We start from the raw sequence: 24858 nt of genomic DNA, 5'->3' as shown, positions 1-24858 counted from the left end.
GATTGTGGGCGTGGTCTGTCAGGCGGGGGATGGGCTGAGTTTAGAAGGCCACTATGCATCATTCCATGGCGAGATGTTCCCAAGTATGAGGACTTCCGTCTTGTCAGTGTTGCTCTTGAGGCAGTTGTCCTTCATCCAGTCGTCGACGTTCATCATACATCTGTAGAAGCTGGCTCTGGTTGTGGAGGAGTCTTCTGACAGCGAGCGGATGAGCTGGGTGTCATCGGCGTAGGCAATTATGTTGATTCTGTGCAATCTGATGGTGTTTGCCCGAGGAGTCACGTATGTGTTGAAGAGGGTGGGGCTGAGATACGAACTTTGGAGGACACCACTGATTAAATTCTTGGGTTCAAAAGTGAATGATGGGGGACAGATTCTCTGGATTCTTCAGGTGAGGTATGATGTGATACATTTGAGAGGGTCTCCCTGGATTCCAATTTCAATGTGGTGTATTTTGTTGATCAAGATGTGATTGGAAACGGTGTCGAAGGTGGATGACCGGTCCAGGAGGATGAGGGGTGCGTTTTTTGCCATGGTCTAGGAGGGCCTTGATGTCGTTGGTGGCTGCAATCAGAGCTGTCTCAGTGCTTTGGTTGACTCAGAATACGGATTGAGAGAGGTCCAGGAGGCTGTTGTGTTCCAGGTGTTTGGTGAGTTGCTGGTTGATTGCCTTCTCAAGAACCTTTGCTGGAATGGGTATCAGGGAGATGGGCCGGTAGTTCTTCGGTTCTGTTGGGTCAGCAAATAGTTTCTTCAGAGGTGCCTCACTTCAGAGTGTTTCCAGTAATCAGGGAAGCAGCCGAGGGGATGGAAGTGTTCTTAAACTCATCGCCAATCGTCTTGCTTCCAAGGTTTAAGACGTGGTGGGGACAGGGGTCTGTGGGTGCTTCTGAATGCACAGAGTTCATGATGGAGATTGTGGCTTGAGTTGTGCGCGTGTCCTCATGGGTGAGCAGGTGTTCAGTGTTTGTGTTCATGGATGTAGGTAGACTGATGCTGTCAGCGGCGGGGGTTTGGGGTTTGATGTTTTTGAAGATGACTGAGATCATGTCAGGTCTTTCAGATTTGTCTAGCTTTATGTGGGTGATTGTGCCAGTGCATTCTGTGATCGACTGGGAGAAGTTCTTTGCAGCCTTGTCCGGGTTGGATGTTGTGTCTGGGAGGTGGGAGTTGAGAGCGTTGTTCCACTGGTCTTCTGATATCTTTTTTTCCAGTTGCTGCGCGTGATGCTGGGCGGCATGGTGCCAGTGTTGGTAGGTCCTGAGATGGTTAAGCGGAAGCTGAAAGTGTTTGGTTCAGGTGAATTGGGAGACTTGGCTATCGCTGGACATGTCCTGTAATGTTGGCAGGGTTGGTAATAAGTTACTTGAGGCCGATGTTGCTCATGTTTTCCAGGTCAGTTGTGTTGGTGTCCCTGGGGTCGATGAGGTGGAAGTTGAGATCCTCTAGGAAGATGTAGTGCTCATGGCGTTGGAGAAGCTGGGGCATGATCTGTAGGCGAGGGTGTATTTGACGGTGCTTTTTCCATCAGTGTGGAGTTGGAAGTTGAGAAGCTCCATTATCGAGGTTGAGTAGTCTGAGGAGGTCGTGCAGCTGAAGGTGTTCTTGTAGATGATGGCAGTTTCACCTCTGTGTCTGTTGGCACCATCCCAGTGTGTTATCTTGTAGCCTTTGGGGGTGGTGATGGCGCTGTCTGGTACAGAGGCAGGGTTCAGCCAGGTCTCTATGGGGAAGATGACATCTGGGGTGAGTGGTGAGATCGTGTCCCAGATCTCCGTGGCGATTGTGCTTTGAGTAGAATGCAGTGGAGTTGTGCTGTGGCTTTCCTGTTCGGCATGGTGGACGCAGTCATGTTTGCAGTGTCTCTGGCATTGTTGGTTGCTTCGGTCTTGCAGGTGAAGCGGCAGGGCTGGCAGGAGAATGGTCCTCTAGTGCTGCGTGGAGATGTGCAGCAGGAGTTGCTATTGTCGATGTGCCTGGAGGTCAGCGGCAGTGTAGCTGTGCATGGTGGAAAAATTAGGGTTCTTGGCGCTGGGTGTGGTCCGGGCGCGGATGGGTGCAGACGGGCTTTCCTTTAGTGCGCCTTTGGTGCAGCCTTGCTGTGGCCTCCCTTCAGTAGGTCCTGGGAGGGATGCTGGGAAGTGGAATTCGCAATGGGCGGGAAAGCAAGCAGCAATGCGGGCCGCTCGCAGCACAAATACTAACGAAAAGCACACATTACAGCAAAATAACCACGCTCAGACTCAGAATAACAGTGCACAGAAAAGAAAAGCAGACACAAGAAAGTTCCCAAATGGGGGTCAGTGGCTGTTTTCTTTGTATGCGGTACCACTGACGCTGTAGCTGGATGTGGTCAGTCCCCTGTGTTACTAGTCTCTTGAACGTGTAAAAGAATCAGTCTAAACACATACATACCTTGTGCTGCAAGGGAAACAATGTTGGCTTTGTAGTACAGTATAACCATTACATAGGGCATTTCTCTTGATTAATGCCCTTAAATGTTACCTTCTGTCTGTCATAATGTTCTTGTGCTTGAAATGGAAAAATTGATGACTGTCCGTTAGTGCATGTCCATATAAGAAGGAATAGAAGAGAAAACATTCTTAATGGATAGATTAATGATAAATTGAAATCCAGGCCATCCCAGTTTCTCACTGCTTTGCTTCTTCCAAAATGTTTGAAGAGCTAATTCTGTAGGTGCAAAGCAAATGATCTGTGCGAGGTGACCAGTGTATTGTGGCAGGACAAGCTTGGGGTTTTAGAAGTCCTCATTCATTCATTGTGAAGTGCACTGGGAGTTTGACATTTGTGATATATTTGCTGTAGACTCTAATATCTGTACGTGTATAAAACTCTAAAATCTGGACCTAGTTTATTTACAATAGATCAATAGTTTGCTTTAGGAAACATATCATACATTTTCCAGTGCTTGTAAACATCAGTTTGTAACTTTATAATGCTTGCATACCTCTTCGTTAACAGAGTACACCTTTCGCTATAGAGCTGATGAAGGGGCGGGCCTTCCAAGTATCCCAGTCCACCCCATTGGATATCATGATGCAGAGAAACTTTTACGGTGAGCCAGCTCCCATTGTTTGCTTCTCAGATTCTGTGCTGTCAGCAAGAGAAACAGGTTGTCTAGTTTTGAAGATTAGAACACGGCACCGTGACAATTACCACGAGAAACATGCAAGGTAATGAAAGTGAGATGTCGACTTGCGGTCAGTCTCTTTAATAAAAAAAAAAGTAATCTGACAACTACATCAGTTCTAAGGAAATGCTACTCTTTCTCCGGGAACTGATGCAACAGCTCACATCAGATATCCGCCTTTCTTTCGTACATAAGCTGCGAGTTTTAGTCAAAGGGGACAAAATAAGTGCTCTCCATCTAACTGAGGAAGAAAAGAGTGCAATAGAAGTTCCATATTAAATCTACATTTATTCTCCCTGTATCAACCCTGGCAAAGAATGTCGAAAATGTTTTCTGTTTTGACTTTGTGGGATGAGACTTTTTGAAATCAATGAGGTTTAATTTTACTGCTAATTAATGTAGGCATAGCAGTGGGCGGGGCAGGCCTATGACATGACTATCATGCTACACAACAAAAACGTGATAAGCGGAGTGTTGGCTGAATACAGGAAGTGACAAAAATAACAGTGACCACAAGATGAGATGTTTTTAGTGCAATATTCCTAGAGAACTGAATGCTCAAAATAGTAAGGTTTAATTCACAAGTGTCTTATTCAGAGATAGGAAGCTAAACAGATATAGACTACATGTAAAACAAAGTGCTTTTCAGGGATCTAGCGGTAGCCATGTTTATGGAGTTTTATGTCCTTGTTAGACCAAGCAACATTTTTGTACATATGGAAAGCACTGCCTTTTTTGAGGGTCAACCGTGTTTCCTATATTGAACAAATAGAGCAGCTCATATCTCTGCATCATTTCTTGATGCCACAATATAGATCATAATCCTAGTGGCCTAAAAAGCACAAAAAAACCAAAAGAACTCAATAGGCAGGGCGAACTTCTCATAGTACCACAAGACGTCTTTGGGCGACTTGGATGCAGAAATGAGTGCACAATAGCATGGTGTTTTGTTGCCACAGGGCCATCTCTTTAGTTGTATGTACTTAACAAACAAACTTTGAGGTCTGGACTGTTTCTGTTTGAGCCTACAGTTTTCTTAAGTCATGCCACAGAAACGTCAATTTACTTTGGATTTCTTCTTTTTTGGGCAGTGCTGCACATGTGCCTCATCTTGTTCAGGTGACCAATAGTTGTGTTATATCTACACTGTGGATTGTTGTTTAACTCTCCCGGAAAGTCCTCCAACTGTAAAGAAGTGTCACAGGAATGATAGATGAGTCATTCCCTCTTCTCCTCCTCACCGGAGAATCATGAGATGGGCAAAGCTCCATTTTTACTTAACACTCATTAACACTAATTGGATTAAAATTGTCCTTTAACAAAAATACAAGCTTACACGCAAACCAGATGTCTCCGGGTATGTGCCTAAATCTAAAATTGCCCACAGACAATGCTCCAAGAAACAACAAGAATATCAACCAATCCATTCATAGTTTGTTCTTATTATCCTAAGGTCACATTTGACCTGCTTATCAAATGGATATATATTCCTCAGTGCCGGCACAGAAACCAAACTTTTGTCCAAATTCAAGTATTGCTCCACTTTATGTTCAATATCCATGGCCATTAAACACTCACTTCAGGCAATCTGGGGAAAAGATAGCCGGCTTGTATAAAATGGAGACCAAAGGCTATGGGAAGTCTCACCTTTAAAAATCTCCAGGTTTCTTTTCACTGTGCATTAGCCTTGACAGAATAGTTATACTGGACCTACAGGCATCTAAATCACCGGAGGCTTTCAGGAGAGGGCATATTTGACTTCCCTGTTCTCTACTCTACTCCACTCCCAGCTGACTTTGATGACCATGTTTGTGAGTGAAGAGACTTGTATGCCCCAGTCTGTACCAGTACTGAGTGTTGGGTGCAGAAGCTCTTCAATTCAACCCCACAGCCAAGGACCTAGTGCGAAGAGCAGCTCGGGCACCAGAATGTCTGGACAAAGTTCAACCTGACCGAAAGATTGTGAGATTTCAGAAAGCTAAGTGCAGTGCCAAGTAGGTATTATCTCCTAACAGGCAAACAACAGGGCTCAAGTGGATTACGGTCCCGAGAACCATGGTCATTCGTCACAACAATCTCCTAAAACGAGTTAACCAAGGGGCAGCTTTAAGCGAGGTGCAGGATTGACACCACCAGTACCTGGCACCTGTGGAAACTGCTTGTCCAACTAGGGTCGATCCTATGGAGCAGCACCAGTGTACAGTGCAAGAAATTAGACCTGTTTGAATGTTGCATTGCAAGATACAGTCCGGACCATAGAACAGGACCTGCTCCACTGGGTATCCTCCACAGCTGTCCCCAAGTCCTCCTGCCAAGTGGCCCTGACTGGAAGCGGATTTCGGGGCCTGTCAGTTATCAGGCCCTATACAAGTGCGACACCAGACGATGGCGCCTCCCAATTACAACAACCACCGGAACAATAATGACGTAATCTGAGCAGCTGGGAACGCAGGCCATATTTCACTAGTTATTGCCACTATACTATCATAAATAAAAAAATTGTCCACGCCCTATCCCAAAGGTCTCCTGAGCTGCTTCAAAGGTAATAATGTTTTCACCTTGTTCAGGTCCCCCAAGATCTCACATCCACCCCCTGTCAGGCATTGACATCAGCTGAGTCCGAAAGTGTGCAAAAGTCTGTAAAGTCCTAGAACTGAAACTCCTGAGCAAAGGGAGGCCTCTTCAGTATTATCTTGACTGCACTCTCCCAGAGAGAGCCCGTACTTCTAATAAGGTAGGCTGCTGGTGACTTGGCTCGACCCCACCCCGAGAACAACAGCTGGGAGAGAGTGACATCACATGTCTCATCTGGCAGGAGCACTTTCTCCCCTTCAGACAACCAATGCACAGCATGTTGCAGCTGGAATGCCAGGTAATGCATCTTCAGCACGGGTACCACCAGTCCACCCTCCATAGTGGGCAAGCACAGATATTCAGGCGCCATCCGGCTCCTGCCACCCGTCCATAGAAGCGTGGTGAGAATAGAATGCAATGTTCGAGGCATGTGAGCTGTAGATAACATGCTTTGCATACTCCGGCCATCTAGTGTTTAGTCCGGATATTTGCAAGTTGTTTTTGTTCAAAGAAGTATTTGCAGTCACGAGGTAAGGTGACGCCTTCTTTCGGTGATAGTGCGCATGGGCATCAACTTCATTGTTAGATTGTTTTCTTCCATCATCGAGTTCGGATATGTATTGCTGCACTCTGCTTCAGAATCGTTCCTCTGGTTCCCCTCGGTGCGCAACGCACTCTACCCTCGACAGTATTGTTTTCTAACACGTTTCCTTTACTCCGCGGTTCGACTCGATCATCAATAAATCTCCATTTTGATCGGAAGATTTGCGGGCGGCCTTCTAGCCTATCCGCGTCGGTCCGGTTCCTTGTCGACGGAACAGACTTCATTAAACTTCTGCCCCCTGTGCCACGTGAAGTATCCGCGTACGGACTTGCATCAGGTGTGTAACTTGTGCTTGTCTCCAGAGCACAAAGAACAAAACTGCAACGCATGCCGATCCTTCAGATAGAAGAAAACTCTCTGTGATCGTCAGGCTTGATGTTGAGAGATGCAGCGACAGCAGATAGATGACACACCGGATCTCTTCGGCAAAGACTCCAAGCAAGAGGTGGTCTCAGCAGCTGAAGAAGAACAGGCCTCAACTGCGTCTGACTCCGAATCAGAGTTGCAGATTGTCCTTGATGACTATGTGCAGCCGGGACAAGGGGACATGAGTACAAACCGTCCCTAAAAAATCTAAGTCTTCAGCACCACCTCTCCCTCCAGGCCAAGGTTGGCACTGAAAAGAGGTTTCTGATGCTCCGCCTTCCGGCCCGATGGCAAAACACTCAGACAAGCCTTCCAGCTTGGGACCGAGTTGGCCAAAATCCACTTCCATGCCAAAACCTTTGGGCTTTAAGCACAAAATCGGTTTGGAGCAGAAACAGTTCGACGCCGAAAACGAAGAAACATTCCTCCGAGCTGATATCTTCAGCGCCAAAAGGAAATTCCAGCTCCGCTCTGAAAGGTTCGGTGCCGATAACTTAAGAGCTGCCTGTAACGCAGCCAGATCCAAACATAGATGTTGTACCACCTAATTCGGATCCGAAACAGAAGAAACTCTATATTATTCCTGCCACAGGGCATATTCATGCTAAACTGCCATCCAAGCATAAGCTTCCTGACGACGACAGCCCTTGTAAAATTCTATTGAAGAAGAAAAATGTGGGTGCTAGTCCTTTCCACACACTACCATCTCCTCCTCCTCCCTCTCCACCACATCTTGATCCTTTTCACATCACACCTCATCAGTCTCCTCTACCTCACTTTCTATTTATTTTTTATTTTGTGTTTTATAGAGCGCAAACTTGACCTGTGAGGGTATCAGAGCGCTTTACACGGTATACAGTGGTGGACAAACAAAACGTTTAAAATGCAGAGCTATACAAAATCAAACAATCAAAAGGATGGCAAGGGGCCGGGGTGCTGAGAGCATAGGGAAAAAGGGGATACAGGTGTATGGTTACAATCAAAGTTAGAGTCAGTAGAAGCAAAACAATGGTCCCATATATTCTCGGCGGGGAGAATAGGTGATCTGGGGAAGGAGCGATAGTCTTAGATTCATCTGGCACAGTGTGGTGGTTGTGGTCAGGCATCAGATGAGGAATTTACCCATGAGGAAGGGTTTGGCCTGCTTCTTGAAACGTGCTAGAGAAGGGATTCTTCTGATGTCAGGTGGGAAAGAGTTCCAGATTCTTGGTGCTGCTCCAGTGAACGCCCTATTGTAGGTTCTTTTTTTCTGAAAGAAGGCAGGATGGAGTAAGAGGTTTCTAGCGGACCTGGAGTTCCTGCTTCCTCCCGATACCACTAGTTTCTGTGCCAGATAAGCAGGGCAGTTTGTGTATGGAGCCCTGTGTGTAATGCAGGCCAGTTTCAACTGAATTCTGGCCTCTAGAGGGAGGCAATTCAGGGCTTTCATATGTGGGGAGATGTCGAATTTCCTGGTGCCTGTGAGTAGTCTGGCGGCCGCGTTGAGGCAGGCTTTTAGAGGTGCTAATGAGATCTTGAATAGTCCTGTGAGGGTGGAACAACCATATTCCAGTCAAGAGACGACTAGTGCTTGCACTGCCATTTTGAGGTCAGTAGCCTCGATGAAAGGTTTTAGTTTCCATAGGTAGCTCAGGTGGAATCTGGCTGCTTTAGCCATTGAGTTAATGTGGTCCTGCATGTTCAGGTTGCAGTCGAGGATTATGCCCAGGGATTTGGCTGAGTCCACAATTGTCGGCGGGCAGTTCAGGGCTGTGATGGCCTTAATCCACACCTGAATTTCCGGGTTGGCTTTTGAAGGGCAGATTAGGAGAAATTCGGTTTTCCTTGCGTTAAGTTTGAGTTGGTTATTGGCTAGCCATTGGACGGTCAGTTTCAGGGTCTCATTCAAGAAAAGGATCTCCTCGAGCGAAGAGATATTGATGTATATTTGGGTATCGTCCGCATACATATGGTAGGAGATGTTGGCGGTACGAAGAACTTCGGTGAGTGGCTCTAAGTAAAGATTAATGAAGGTGGGGGATAGGGTTGAACCTTGGGGAACTCCGACTGTGACCGGGGTAGGAGCTGATAGGTTGCCATTGATGAGGAATCTCTGAGAGCGGTTGTGGAGGCAGGATCTGAATCATTCTAGGACCACGCCATCCAGACCATCCTGAATTTGAGGAGTTCGAGTAGTTTTTCATGGTAGACCGTATCGAAGGCGGAGAATAGATCGAGGAGGATTAGAAGGCAAGTTTTGCCTTGGTCTAGGGCTTGGAGGGCGTCATCCACGATGTGGAGCATAGTAGTTTCAGTTCTGTACCCAGGCCTGAATCCAGATTGGAAGTCGTCAAGTAGGTGGAAGTTGTTGATGTGCTGACTTAGTTGCTGTTGTACACACTTCTCCAATACTTTGGCTAATAGTGGGATATTGGCGATAGGTCTGAAATTGTCAGGGGAGGCTGGATCCAGTGATGGTTTTTTCAAAATAGGGAGGATTTGGCCGGCTTTCAAAGGGTCCAGAATCGAGCCCTGCTGTAGAGAGACGTTGATTATTGCAGTCCAGCAAGGAACAATGGATTGGGAGTTGGCAGCGAGGCAGTTGGCGGGAAGCGGTTCATTAAAGTGGTTATTTGGGTTTAAGGTAGAGAGGATTTTGGAGATAGAGCTTTCGTTATAGTATTCAAAGTCCTTCCAGCTGGCTTGATTTTTAGGTGAGGCCGGGGGGGGGGGAGGTGTGGAAAGGGGGGGTGCGGGGGAAGGTCAGGAAGGGGTTGAGAGTAGGTGGCGGTACTGAGTTCAATTCCTAATGCCGTGATTTTATCAGCGGAGAAGGAGGAGAATTCCTCTGATGATATTAGAGATTTGGGTGATTCTTTTGGTGTTTTAGCCAATTTATTAGATTGGTGTTTGACCAGTTCAAAGAGCTTGCGGGGTCTATTCTTGGCGTTCCCCAGTTCCGATCTAAAATATTCTTTCTTGGAATTGAGGATGTGCTTGTTGTAGGCGTTTCTCGCCTGGCAGAGGTGTTTTAGATGCGTAGCAGAAGGGTGTTGTCTCCAGATTCTTTCAGATTGCCGTAGGAATCGCCTCTCCATGTTGAGGGAACCAGGGGTTTCTGTCTTTGATTTGTGCTCTTTTTAGTTTTAGAGGGGCAAGGTCATCTAGAATGTTTGAAATGGACGACGAGTAATGTTCATTGAGGTTGCTGAACGTGGTTATATGCGAGGGGGGGAGGTCAGATTTGCAGAGAGCCTCCAGTTTCATAAGGTCGAGGTTCTTAGTGTCTCTGGTCCAGCGTTTCGGAATCACCGGTTGCGGTGTCTTTGTCTTGTGGGACCTGGGTAAAATGAAGGCGATAGAGTGGTGGTCAGACCAGTCACATGGGTCTATGGAGATAAGTTTGACTGAGGATTTCTTGGAAATGATCTAGTCAAGGCTTGAGCCAGGGTTTGGTCAGTTAGGAGGTCTTTGATGGGGTTGACGTAGGGATCTTTGGTGTCATTCCAGTGTAGGTTGAAATCACCCAGGAAAATCTCTGTGGCATTGGAGGAAATCTTAGTCGTGATAATTTCCAAGAGGTGATCGGTGAAAGAGTTGTTGATGCAGATGATACTGATGATGATGATGATGATGACAGACAGTTACCAGTATGTACTTAGAGGGATTATACAGTTGATCGTCCACAGGATACAGACCCAGATCTTTACCCTACCAGGCCATCTCCACCAGATGACAATTTGTCATATCAAGAGCACATTGCTAGAGCAGCACAATACTATGGGGTGGAGTTCCATAAAGAATCCTTAAAGAAGGATTTTCAGACTCTAGGAACACACAAGTCCAGTCAGACACTACCTATGCTCAAGGGTATGTTGAGGCACACAGAACATGTTTAAAGATCCTGTATGTGCTAGAATACTCACTCCTAGAGTAGATCAAAAATACAAACTTTCCCCAACAGATCCTATTTTCATTAAAGGTTAGTTACCACTTGACTCTTTAGTAGTATCTAATACGCAAAAGCAAACGAATACGCAAGCGTCGGGGGATGCTCCTCCCCCAGATAAAGAGTCAAAGCTTATTGATGCTTCTGGCAATCGTATAGCTGTGCAAGCAGCTAATCAGTGGCATATTGCTAATACCCAAGGCCTCCTAGCAAGATACGATAGGGCCCAATGGGACGAAATGGAGCAGTTACTACAGTTTCACCCAGATGAGCATAAGGCCAAAGCCCAGGATGTAGTTCAAGAAAGTAAACTAATTTCGAACGCTTCCATTAGATGCGCTCCAGATGCAGCCGACACTGCAGCTAGAGAGGTGAGTACTGGCATCGTGCTCTGAAGACATGCCTGGTTACGGATTTCAGGGTTCAAACCTGAAGTCCAACAATCCATTTGCAACATACCTTTTGACAAGAAACATATTTTTGGCCCTGAAGTTGAACAAGCGCTCAAAAAAGTTAAAGACACTGATGTAGCAAAATCGATGGGAGCGCTTAAATCTCCTGCAAATAGAGGTCCTTTTGGTGTTCCTTTTACAGGGGAAAGGTCCAAGTCCACAGGATCAGACAAAAACTTTTCTCCTACTAGGGGAGTTACCAATCATCTTTTACAAGAGGATTCTTCAGAGGAGTTTATAGGGGAAATAGTCCCAGGGGCAGAGGTAAAAACACCACACCACGCAATTCCCGTTTTTCAAATAAACAGTTATTTTCCCACACTCTTTCCGACTATTCCACAACTGTAGGAGAAAGACTTAAAGGCTTTCTCACCATTTGGAAATCGATAACAATCGACAAATGGGTGCTTGGAATTATCCAACATGGTTATTGTCTGGAGCTTACTAACAACCCTCCAACATTCCACCTCGGTATCACAAATTGTCACCAGACCACCAGCACTTGCTTCAACAAGAAGTGCAATCTCTATTACTCCAAGGGGCTATAGAACCAGTCCCATTTCAGTACCAAGGGTTAGGAGTTTATTCCCTTTACTTTCTAATTCTCAAAAAGGACGGCTCACTGAGACCTTTTCTAGATCTCAGAGAGTTAAACAAATTCGAACTGTCAGAGCTTTCACATGGTGATTCTTCAACAAGTACTTCCCCTTTTATAGCAGGATGACTTTATGTCTACTCTAGATCTAAAAGATGCCTACTTTCACATTCCAATTCACCCGGCTCATCGCATATACCTCAGATTTGTGATAGCAGGCAAACATGGATTACACATCCATTCGTTTACACCTAGCAGCAGTAGCTGCATACTTGCAAAATAGACAACACTTCTCTCTATTCAGAGTACCAGTAATTAAAGCCTTCTTGGAAGGATTAAAAAGGGTGATACCATCAAGAGTTCCCCTGCACCAGAGTGGAACTTAAATATAGTCCTTACAAGGCTAATGGGTCCACCTTTTGAACCAATGCATGAATGTCAATTACAATTCCTCTCACGGAAGGTTGCTTTCCTCATAGCAATAACCTCACTAAAGAGAGTTGTTGAACTTCAGGCATTAACTATACAAGAGTCTTTCTTTCAGCTTCACAAAGATACGTAGAAAGAACCAAACAATTTCGAAAATCAAAAAGCAGCTATTTGTTGCTTTTTCTCCACCACCCAAATCTAAGTCAGGTATTGCAACATGGATTGTAAAATGTATCCGAACAGGTTATGCCAAAGCAAAAAGAGCTTTGATAGTACCCCCTAGAGCTCATTCCACTCGCAAGATAGGGGTTACTATGGCCTTCTTAGGGAATATTCCTCTAGCTGACATCTGTAAGGCAGCAACATGGTCTCCCCTTCCCTCCACCTAATGCGTCACATGATTTAATCGCCTAAGATTCATTGTGGTATTAAGCCCTGGAATAAAAGCACACTGACATTTGTGTATCAGTTTCATGATCACCCGCCGCAGTCTAAGGGCAAGTACCTTACACAGTACCTTCATGTCTGTATTAATCATTGTAAGCGGACGGTAGGCGGGCGAATAAGAGGCATGTGCCCGGGCTTCAATGCTATGGATATACAGCCCTTCCACATAGATGGAAACAGGACACCATGCTCCTGAGCCTCGAGATGCACCTCTAACAATCTCTGCTTAAAGTCCAGGGCATGCTAGAACTCAGCCGGGAATCCATCGCTTCCCAGTGTCTAACCCCCTGATCACCTCAACTGTGAGTTTTGTGTCTAATTCCTTTGCCGTCACCTTCCCCATCAGCGGAATCAGTGAACTGGTCAGAAAGTCAGTAATGCGCCTTTGTCAGGTCAACCTGGACAGGTCCCAAATGCTCCCTGAAGGTCGCCACAATGTCACCCTGCTTGTATGCTTTCCAACCCTGTATGGTCCTAGGATGCAATATAGGGTCACGTGGCGTCTCCCTATGGAGCACTCAGGCCAAGAGTTGCCCAGCGGTGTCTCCCTCCCTATATAGCAACTGTCTGTAAGATTTCAGAGTATAACTCTCAAGTCAATCTCTCACCGAGGCAACCTGACGTAAAATCTCTACCTCATCCCCTTGACCATCCAAGTTGTCCAGAGAGAGCCGCTGTAGCTCCGCTAATGCTTCCTGGAGAAGCTTCTCCTGTAAAACCCGAGCCCCCTGCTGGATAATCCTACACATCGTCCCCGGAAGACTGATTTCATGGCCTTCCATTCCAATGCCCGACTTTGAGTGGAGGCCCAATTAATTCAAAAGAAATCAGTCAGGGTGCCCGCTTGCGTATCCCGGCCAAAAGTGTCTTGAAATATTTCAGGTGGGAAATTCCACGTGCATGGTGACCTAATGCGACCATCCCATTCCAACAGACATGTTACCGAAAGATAATGGGATAGGTGAGTTCCCTCCAGCACTTTGGGGGCCAGGCGAGTAGACAATAAGTCTGTTAAAGGTACCATGCATTGTTGAAAAGCAGGTATACTCTCGCTTTGTCGTGTGTGACTCCCTCCATACACCGCACAGCCCCAACCCTTCCATAACCACCCGTAGATTGGACATCATCATGGGCTTAATGGTTTTCCATGGTGGGTGATGGTCAAGCAAACCATCTAAAATGCAGTTGAAGTTACCCACCATGTCAATCTTGTGACAACCGCCAGGGACAACACATCCCTCAACGTGGAGTACGAAGACGAATCATCCACATTGGGGCAGTAAGTGTAACAAAGGCCACGTCCACACCATTCAACCTGCCCTGAAATATTATACACCGCCCTTCGATATCCACCTCCATATAAATCAATACAAATGGAACCCCAGGGGCAATCCAGATCAGCACCCCCATAAGAAAGATGAGTGGTTAGTTTAATAGACCTGCCCTCTCCATTTCCTTGAAATTTTCAAAGCCTCAGTGTCCGAGAGGTGGGTTTTCTGGACACAGGCTATGCTAACACTATGTCACTTAAGGAGTGACAACACTCTATATTGTTTCTTATAGGACCCAGAACCCCGCACATTCCAAGAAAGAATTTTATACTTGATCGGGGCAGCAATCTACATCAAACACGTTGTGCTCCCACCACGCACCCCCATTTCAAGGTGGCAACTGACTCCAAACTGACTCCAAACACCTGTACAACTAATAACCCAGAAATGTTCCCACCATCCCATCCCAGACAAGTAGCATTAAACAAGAACCATGTACATGCCCATAGAAATCGATGTGACAGTATGTGTGCCCTCTCTCCCCTATCTTGCACCTACTCCAATACTCTACACCCCACACTCAATAAGGACTGACCCCCCCCCCCCACTGCACAGATCACAGGATAGAATGGGTTTACCTTCAGAGCCCTCAGTTGTGACTATTCTCAAATCCAAACAGCTTTATTCGACAAAAGTCATAAAAGCGATACAAAACAGCACAGGTGCACAATATACAATAGAACAGTCTAAAAATGTTACTATTAAAATATGTACATATTCTCATATGCACACAGGTGCCAAGGAACATTCCCTCGCCCGCAAATAAAATCCCACCATTCTCCACTCCTGACCACCTCTACGGCAACACTCTCATAATAGAGAAGTATAAGACCCAATCGTACACAGTCAGCCCTCCATCCCCAGACATACTGCAATCTGTTGAATCAGTAACTCCAAAGTGGCAATCCACTTTGCAGTCACCACCCAGCATGCTCCAAAACAACACTGGATACACTCCAATGGAAGTTTACTCTTAAAGCCGGCCCCACAATGAGGGCCCCTTCCCTCAGTTATCAGTATCAGGAACAATGTCCCCAGTGTGTGTTGGAGTTTCTGAGCTCTCAGGTTACTCCACCTCCCCCAGCCACTCCGGAGTCTCCAAGTCCTTGGTGCTATCATTTCAAATTACGACTTGGCCTGAACCTGCCTCAAGAGTGCGAACTAGTCCCAGCTTGGTGTCGCCTGCCTCCTTCCTCCTGCATGGAATGGCTCAACCTCACCCAGGGGATGCCCCCGGGTTGCTACCTCCATGTCCAATCACTAGCAAACATCCTCAGGCGTACAAAGAAGTGTGACTTTCATGCCTCTATAACTCGCAACTTAGCAGGATAAAGTAGCATGCACCACAGTACCATAGTGTGGAGCCATTTCTTGACTTCCAGGAAGGTTTTACGGCGCTCCTGTACCTTCTGCGTGTAGGCATAATAAATTGCAATGTTCCTACCCTCAAACTGTGGTGTCAGTGCCTCCCTAGCTGCTGGCAGGATAACATCTCTGTCGCGATAATTCAGCAAGCGGGCAATTGGTGCCCTCAGGCGTGCCCTCAGGAGGATCCAGGGATCAGTGAGCAGGCTTGATGATAGAAGTGCCTGCGAGTCCTGTCGGGCGCAGTTCTGGCTTCACCCACTGTTCCAGGAACCACTTTTCAGACTGACCCTCTGCACACTCAGGGAAACCAAGGCGCTGTGCGTTGTGCTTCTCAATCTCTCCTCCGCGCCCTGCACATGATCTTCGAAAGTGCCAGTGGCAGCTATCAGTCATGCTGCCTGCTGTTTGAGTTGGTGCACTTGCATCTGGAGGGAAGTGATGTTCGATTCTTCAGTGTCTACTTTATCTGCAAACTTATGCAAGGCCGCACGGAGCAGATTCACCTGGATGGAGACGCCTGCAACCCGCTAGTGTTACCCTGGACCTCTGTATGGCCTCTACGAGGTCAGCATGGCGACGGTTCCTGCTGATGTTCTGGAGAGCGCTCCATTGTGCCCCGATGCGATGTGTATGGGTGACCTGCTGTGGGGTGTTTTACTGTGTGATGGTTTTACCCTCTACCTGTCTTTGAAGTCTGTCCTTTCCCATAGGGAAGCTTGGGCAGCACGAAGTGGCGATTCTACACTCTTCACTCCCGGAGCTCCACCAAGAAGCGTAGACTCCAGGAGCGACAACAGGAGAAAAGGGGGAGGGCAGCCTCCCAAGGTCCAAGTAAGTGAGTCCCAAAAGAATCAATCCATAGATCTATGCACGCCGTGGACCTCTGGGACCTACTCGACACGACAGCACCTGACGTCGCCTTCCTCACCGAAACCTGGATGAACGCCTCCTCAGCGCCCGACATCGCCACAGCCATCCCAGACGGATACAAGATCACCCGGAAGGACCGCATCAACCAGACGGGAGGAGGCATCGCCATCATACACAAGAACACCATCCGCATCTCGACTAACTCCGATGAAACCTTCACCGCCGCCGAACACCTGCACTTCCAGATACACACTAACCCCAAGACCACCCTCCGAGGCACCCTCATCTACAGACCCCCGGGACCACGCACACAATTCAGCGAAGACATCGCAGACTTCATCAGCCCGTACGCCCTCCCCTCCGCTGACTACATCCTCCTAGGGGACCTCAACTTCCACCTGGAGAACAACAACGACAGGAACACCACCGCCCTGCTGGACAACCTCGCCAACCTCGGACTCAAGCAACTGGTGAACACCCCCACCCACTACGCCGGCCACACGCTTGACCCCGTCTTCTCATCCAGCAAGTACATCTCCTTCAGCCACGCCACCGGACTCCACTGGACCGACCACAGCTGCGTCCACTTCAGCTTCAGAAGAACTACGACCCACCACCACCCGCAACAGGCCCCCCGCCGGAGCTTGTGCAAGATCACCGCCGAGCAGCTCACCGCCTCCCTCAGCCAGAACCCTCCAGCGAGCACAACGGACCCCAACGAAGCAGCCAGCAACCTCACCAAGTGGCTGATTGCTTGCGCCGATGACCTCGGACCACTAAAGAACCCTCCCAGCAGACCCGGCAGCAAGAAAACCCCCTGGTTCACCAACAAACTCAAGGAATCCAAGAAAAACTGCCGCATCCTCGAGAAAGCCTGGCGGCATGACCAGACCACAGACAACAGGACCGCCCTCAAGCACGCCACCCGAAAACATCATCAGCTGATCCACGCCACCAAGAAGTCGGCACTCAAAGAACGACTTGACAACAACGCCCACGACAGCAAGGAACTCTTCAGCATCGTCAAAGAGTTCTCCAACCCCAGCGCCGGATACAACGACATCACTCCATCGCAAGACCTCTGCAACTCACTCACCTCGTTCTTCCACCGCAAGATCGCCGACATACACAACAGCTTCGATGCACAGACAACGCACCCTACCACCGAACCAACGCCCGCCACCACCACCCTCTGCAACTGGACCCCGATCAGCACCGAAGACACCACCCACACGATGAGCTCCATCCACTCCGGATCTCCAACCGACCCCTGCCCACACCACGTCTTCAACAAAGCCGACGCCATCATCGCACCCCATCTCCGGGACATCCTCAACTCCTCCTTCCACACCGCCACCTTCCCGGAGAGCTGGAAACACGCCGAGCTGACCGCCCTCCTGAAGAAACCAACGGCAGACCCCACCGACCTCAAGAACTACCGTCCCATCTCGCTCCTTCCTTTTCCGGCCAAAGTCATCGAGAAGACCGTCAACCGACAGCTTGCCGCCTTCCTCGAGACAAACGGCTCCCTCGACCCCTCGCAGTCCGGGTTTCGGGCCAACCACAGCACCGAGACCGACCTAATCGCAGCCACGGACGACATCAGAACCCTGATCGACAACGGGGAAACAGCGGCCCTCATCCTCCTGGACCTCTCTGCGGCGTTCGACACTATCTGCCACCGCACCCTAGTGAAGAGCCTCAGCGACATTGGAATCCGACAGAAAGCACTGGAATGGATCATCTCGTTCCTCGCCGGAAGAACCCAGAGAATCCGCCTCCCCCCCCTTCAGATCCGAGGACACCAAAGTCATATGCGGCGTACCACAAGGATCTTCACTCAGTCCAACCCTCTTCAACGTCTACATGAGCCCCCTCGCAGCCATCGCACGCCAACACAACCTCAACATCATCTCCTACGCCGACGACACCCAGCTGATCCTCTCCCTCACCAACGACCCCACCACCGCCAGAGCCAACCTACACGAAGGGATGAAAGACGTCGCCGACTGGATGAGGAACAGCCGCCTCAAACTGAACTCGGACAAGACGGAGGTCCTCATCCTGGGATCATCACCCTCCGCCTGGGACGACTCCTGGTGGCCCCCGGCCCTGGACACCTCTCCCAAACCAACAGACCATGCACGCAACCTGGGCTTCATCCTGGACTCCTCCCTCTCGATGACCAGACAAGTCAACGCCGTCACATCTTCGTGCTTCAACAACCTGCGTATGGTCCGCAAGATCTTCAGATGGATCCCCACCGAAACCAGGAAGACCGTCACCCAAGTACTCGTCACCAGCCGACTGGACTACAGGAACACCCTCTACGCCGGAACCGCAGCCAAACTTCAAAAAAGACTCCAACGCATCCAGAACGCCTCCGCACGACTCATCCTGGACATCCCCCGACACAGCCACATCACCGGACACCTGAGAGACCTGCACTTGCTCCCCGTCAGCAAGAGAATCACGTTCAGACTCCTTACCCACGCACACAAGGCTCTCCACGACCTGGGCCCCAAGTACCTCAACGACCGCATGACCTTCTACACGCCCACCCGCCAGCTACGATCGACCAGCCACGCCCTCGCCACCGTTCCACGCATCCGCAGAGCCACCGCCGGAGGAAGATCCTTCTCCTACCTGGCAGCCAAGACTTGGAACTCCCTCCCCACCCACTTTCGGCGAACCCAAGACCATCTCTCCTTCAGGAAGCAGCTCAAGACCTGGCTGTTCGAGCAGTAACATTTCCCCTTCCCCCAGCACCTTGAGACCCTCCCGGGTGAGTAGCGCGCTTTACAAATGCTGTGATTGATTGATTGATTATGGGGGTCAATGGAGCAAATGCACCCACCTGTGTTTTTAGGAGCAGTTCTACACTGAGCGGCACACAGCTGTGACAGAGCCTCCAGCAGGTTGGGGGTCCTCTTCGATCACACCAAGTTCTGTAGCGCTGCCGCGCCTACTAGTTCCTCCAAATTCCCAGGTGTCCAGAGGGTCCATCCACCAACAACCATCTCCCGTGGTGGCCTCCAATAGACACGACTCACCAGGCTGAATCACCTATACTTCCGGTGTCACTCCTAGCACATCAGGGACAGTCTGGCCAGCCAGCCAGTTGCACGAAGGCAGAAGAAAAATCCCCAGCACACGATAGAATTGTCACAAAATTATCAAAGTACGCACTGTCAGCACAAATTAACACAGAGAAATGAGTTCTTGTTCTTGTTTCCTCGGATCTTCAAACAACCGACACGTGTTTTGTCGCTTACATGGGAAATCGTCCCGCGACTTTATCAAGGCTATCTTCTCTGTGTGTCTCTCCGTTTTTTATGGTGATAATTCCAACCCACAGTGGGGTTCTGTTTTCATAGACGTCCACTGTCGCAGTATATATATCACCAAATGAGTTCTGGTGTGTCACAAGAATCGTGATTCGTAGTCACCGGTCTGCAGATGTCTTCCCCTGTCTCTTTCTAAGTACCTCAGGCCCGCCGGCCTCACCGCTCTCCTCCAGCCGCAGTGTCAGAAGGCCAGTCAGGGTCGCCACAGGCTGTCCAGGGGCAAAGATAGAAGCCACATGGCTCAGATCCATAACGATCAATTCCCACCAGGCCAAAGGATTTCAATGTTCAGTCCCTGCCCCCCGCCCCCCATAACACAAGGGGCCAGACACAGCACCAGCCAGTACCTGCTAACAGGAGTCTCCAGGCTAGGGTCAGTCAGTAGTGTTCAAGATAAGGCAAGGGACGTCATCCTCAAACGCTGTGTAGTACTGTGTAGTACTGCTGAGGCAGGCCTTTCGCATGCGGAGGCAGAGCTGCGGAAGCCGTTCTCACACAGTCCCCCAGAGGCACCGCCAACTGCCGTGGCCTCCAAGGCTCATAGATGGCTGTTCCCAAGGGCTTCCAGGCCAGCTCACATTGCTCAGTTGCCCTCCCCGGGCTCAAGTTGCAGTAGCGACTGCTGCCAGGTGGGGGTGGTGGGATGCGGGGGGATGAAAAAAGAGCACTTACTTGGGAACGGCCGGCTGCCGCTTCTCCTCCGTCCTCTTCATCTTCCTTCTTCGTGTCTCCAGTCCCAGCAGCAGGAAGCAACGGGCCTTCCAGGCTTCCCTAAGCCAATCACAATGCCACAATTAAGTGTTGTGATGGTCTGAGCGCAGTGGTTCGGCGCTCAGACGGGGAGTGGGAGGCTGTGCATGTTCCCCACCAGGCTGTGCATTACAGCCTGGTGGGAAACATGCAAAGTGCGCATGACTGTTTGGCCTACCCAAGGCAGCCAGACAAACAGTCATGCACACCTAAAGAGTGCAACCACTCCTCTCCCTCTGCTCTGGCCAGCCCTGCCCTGCATGAAACCGAGTCACTGACTGCAATAGGAAAAATAAAATGATAATAATGATACATTATTATCGTTTTAGTTTTCCTTTTTAGCAGTGGGGTGATGCTCCTCCACCTTAGTGGAGGAGCCACCATTGTTAAGTTGCTTTCGCAGGAGAGTTTGATCATCGGGCATCTGCGAACTGCCACACTGCACTACAAGGCCTCCCGTCAGTGCTCAAGGGCGCCTCAGACTCGATGTTCCGAAGTTCGTGGCAGCAGTGCCGGGGCAGCTAGTTACCGCCTTCTGCCACAGTTGGTGGCCTGTATGTGTCCACAAGCCCAAACACCCGCTGTTGGGGCTCTCCCCGGGGCCCCCTAAGCACCGCAGTATGCACGCGGCTGCCAGAGCTCTGCAGGCCGCGATCCGCCCGTGTATGCATCTGAGGCCCAAGGCTCGTTAAGGGACTCCCCATGTTGGACCCGTTCACCAACAGTGCACAGCAGTGCATTCCCCACGGCCTCAGGGCAAGAGACCCTCAATTTCGTGCAGGATGCTTCAGGATCAAGCAGCAGGGAGATGGAGCTCCCTAACAGCACATCTGGTCTGCCATCTTGCTGGCCACGCCCCTCCCCCTTTGTTTGCCAAATTACCAATAGATTCCACAAAAGAAATTCCTGAGATAACAGTATTGCAGAAGAATTGTTCAAAAGTGAACTCTAATGACTTATACATTATATCTCAGTAAAGGTAGTTGGTGTCAATGAGCCTTCATTAGATCTGAGAACAGATGAGTAGGAATTGGATTAGTAGATTGTGTTTAAAAGCCATCAACTAGAAATCCAGGCTCGTGAGTGGGGCCCGAGAGGCCTGCATGAGAACTACCCAACTGTAATGGTCGAAAGACTGATTATCAGTCCATTTTATGATGGATTGCACATGGTTTATAGAACTGAGACAAGAACCTCTCTCTCCTCTAAGGTTTTAGAAGTTGAAATGCAGCCCAGCTGTTTATGTTGTTCACCATGGGGTGATGCAAAAAAACCATTTATGATTACAGAACGTAGTATTGAAGGACTACTCTTTTACAAACTCTTACATACCTTTGTAAATTGAAAGAGGGCACACTTCTTTCTATTTCTTCTAATTGTACAGGAATATTTCCAGAACATTCCCATTTAATCCCTCTTAGATGCTTCGTAGCCAATTCAAGAATATGTAAAAGAGTAGAGCAAGAATTCTATTTTTCGGACTCAAAAAATTCCTTTGTGAATAATCTGGTACCTGTTAACAGATCAGTTACAGACCATTTATCATGTAGCAAACTGTACTAGTGCAGCAGTTGCAAAACATAAATGTATGGTTCTGAAGACTTGTGCCTTACTACCTTAAAGCAATGCAGTGAGGCATGGTACCCTCTTTTTTCTAGAGGTTAGGCACTTGTGAGAGTTTTTGTGCTGTCTCATTTTACCATTGAGGCATTTAAAATAATAATGTTGTCTTTTTTTTCCTTTGGTAATGTTTTTTCTCTGCATCATTCAAAAACTGATACCGTGAAGAACAGCAATTTCTTTTATTGAAAACCATATGTGCTGCATCTACCCGACATCTTTAGGTTCACATAACATTTGCTAGAACAATGAAAGAACATGCATGTGTAATATATGCAGTGTCCTGTTGGACACGTTCTAGTGTCCCAGCAGGCATAAGGTTACCAGCCACACCCCCCCACACCCATTCACCACAGGCATCTCGAGTGACGTGTACCTGCTAATAAAAGGGCCCGAGTGCACATGCTCTTGTGCAGTTCACCAAGCATACACTTTGTGTCAGTGTCCATCATTACTTAGCATGTGGGCCTAGGGCCCACACCTTCACAATGGAGACCAGGGGTTATAACTCCATGCCGTGCTGCCATGGAGGTCACCCCGTGTATGAAGAGGTGATAGGGGATCCCTGCTGCAACTTGCCCATGAAGCGTGTGAGCCACCCAGACGAAGGTAAAACCTGGCCTTGTCGCTACTGCTGCCACTCACCTACTATGAGGCTGTGAGAGCTGGCGAGCACTGACCTGAAGCCCACGTGGCGCTATAGACAAGATGCAGATGAAGGCTGCGCTCTGACCACCAGGTAGCGTCTGGGCCCATGCCATGCCCCTACCTGATGAGGCAATGATTAGCAGCCCCCGCCGGCCACCATCTCTCCCGAAGGGTTAAGAGAGCATTGACCATGCCTGCAGACACCGGAGGAGGTACAGTGCCAGGCAAGTGGCGCTGCAGCAGACAGAGCTCCTGCCATCAATCTGTTACCCCTAGCAGGGGGGAGAGACACGAGGCCACACCAAAACCGTGTGAAGCCCCTGCAAGTGAGCAGCGCACCACGAAGTGTATTAGAAGAGGTACTGCCGCCCAGGGAATGGTGTCCCCCAGCGCGAACCCTAAAGTGCTGCCCCACCCTATAAACAGGACAGAGCTGTGGGACAGTGCAAGACATCCCACTGACTGAGCCTGCTGCCAGCAGTTGTTGGCACCCCGAACTGAGAGACGCCCGCACTCTCAGCCCTGCCCTACCCGTTTGCCACTGGGAAAGAGTGAGCCGGTGGCCCTGCCAACTCTGAGCACGGCCGAGAAAGCGGCCGGAGCGACCCCTGTCTGCCTTACGGCAAGATAGAGGAACAGCCCCATAGTGTGAGGTAGACTGCCATGGCCTCAAATGTCAGAGTCAGCGCCATAGTCCCATTATTGGCAACACACCCCACCCACACCACAACAGAGTATGCATGCATAAATAAATAGACAACACAACTTTTGTTTGGGAAAATATTGCTGCGGGTTTATTCCATACAAAAGTATGCAATATGGTGGGTTATCTTACAGGCGATCCAAGGGCAGGCAGCTGTACCAACATATGCTGCCCTGCCCGCCTGATGAGCCAAGCACTGTGGAGAATCCAATCAGCGCTACCCTTATGGGGGTGATCCCCTTACTGGATCACGTGACACATTGGTCCCTTATTACTCACGCCCCTTTCAGGGTGGAGCGTAGCAAGGCAAGCCCCCGGTTGTCCAGGCCCACAACCGACCGAAGGACTAACGGGGCGCCAACGTAATTGGTCCGTGACTCTCCCCTGAGGCTCCTGGGATTTGGCACTGGCACCCCTATTGTGCTCTTGCAGAGGTACCCTTCTGTACCCATATGCTTCCAGATCACCCTGTAACTCCGCCAAAGCTCTGGAGGAAGCCACCATCGCCTAAAGACCCCCCCCCCCCACCAACACAGCTAATTTCTCACCTGCAACCTGCTATTTCCAGGGCCTCCTGCATATCCAAGAGAAACAGATCCATTCCCACCTGTGACAAGTGAACCCCATCCATATCAAAATAGCCCTTCACCTTTATTTGGATCAGCTCATGTCTGATAAAACCAAAGCCCCTTTGGTCTGTGAACTTGCGCATTGCACTATTCACCCTTTTGCGTGAATGTTCCACCACCTCACTTGACCTTGCCCCATGCCAAACCATGCGCGACACTATTTCAGACCAAAAAAGCTCACATTGCCCCATGTATTTGCTGATCTCCCCCAAGTCAGTCTTCATTGCTTGTAAGAGTGCACCCCTGCCCATGGCAGTGAGGTCATTGCCTCCTAAATGGATTATCAAGATGTTGGGGAAAACCAGCCTGTCCTTGCTCCAACCTGTTCAGGAGGCTGCTCCATCTCATCCCGGGGAAACCCCACCAGACAAACTTAGTCTGTGAAAATCCCTGCATCCATTTCCTGCGTGCGGCCCACTGGGCCAGTCTGGCGACAAACAAGTGGCCGATCACCCACACTTGCAGTCCTGGCAAAATAAATGGATGCCATTTTCACACACTTGTTTTAACATTCTTGGTGTTCAAACAATGCGCTAAACATGATACTACTGAAACTCACTGCACACATAATATACAATTGCCATCTTGTCACTGTGGTGTAGGTTCAGTTTACATATCTGACACAGTCAAGGGCGAATGTAGCGTTCAAAGCAACGGGACTCCCAGTGTCCCACCTTCTTTATGCTTTCCTGCCCCATGCCCGCCTTGAATGCTGCTATGGCTGCCCCGATCCAAAAAGAGTGACTGGAGTACTTCCTGTCAGGACGGGCAAGGCCAGCCTGCTCAAGGCAAGCGCCCATGACCCTATCTATTTGGAATTTCGTGAGGGGCACCTGGTCTGCATTTATCAGAAAGTAACCCTTGACATTGGGGTGAACCGCCAAGTACTCCTTGACTCAAGAAACTGGGCAGTACCTCTGATCCCCCCAGCGGCATCAGGACTATGTCCGCCACCCACCCTGCTTGGTCCGTTCTGGACCTCCTGATATGTATCACCAACCTATCCGTCACTTTTACATCTTGGCTGCATAAGGCATCCCCTGACA

At 49.1% G+C, this 24858-nt stretch overlaps 1 protein-coding gene across 4 annotated transcripts in view; it reads left to right on the top strand.

Moving 5' to 3' along the window:
• LOC146805832 (N-acetylated-alpha-linked acidic dipeptidase 2-like) overlaps positions 1 to 24858 on the top strand; it is a 768743-nt gene that overhangs the window by 489552 nt on the left and 254333 nt on the right. For all 4 annotated transcript variants that reach the window (XM_085623135.1, XM_085623133.1, XM_085623136.1 and 1 more), the window contains one exon: positions 2983 to 3076. In XM_085623135.1, coding sequence (XP_085479261.1) covers positions 2983 to 3076 — 94 coding nt within the window. The remainder of the gene's footprint in view (positions 1 to 2982; positions 3077 to 24858) is intronic.

This window comes from Triturus cristatus, chromosome 8 (assembly GCF_964204655.1).
Source record: "Triturus cristatus chromosome 8, aTriCri1.1, whole genome shotgun sequence".
Taxonomy (NCBI): domain Eukaryota; kingdom Metazoa; phylum Chordata; class Amphibia; order Caudata; family Salamandridae; genus Triturus; species Triturus cristatus.
Note: the sequence above shows the minus strand (reverse complement) of the source record. Positions and strands in the feature narration are given on the sequence as shown.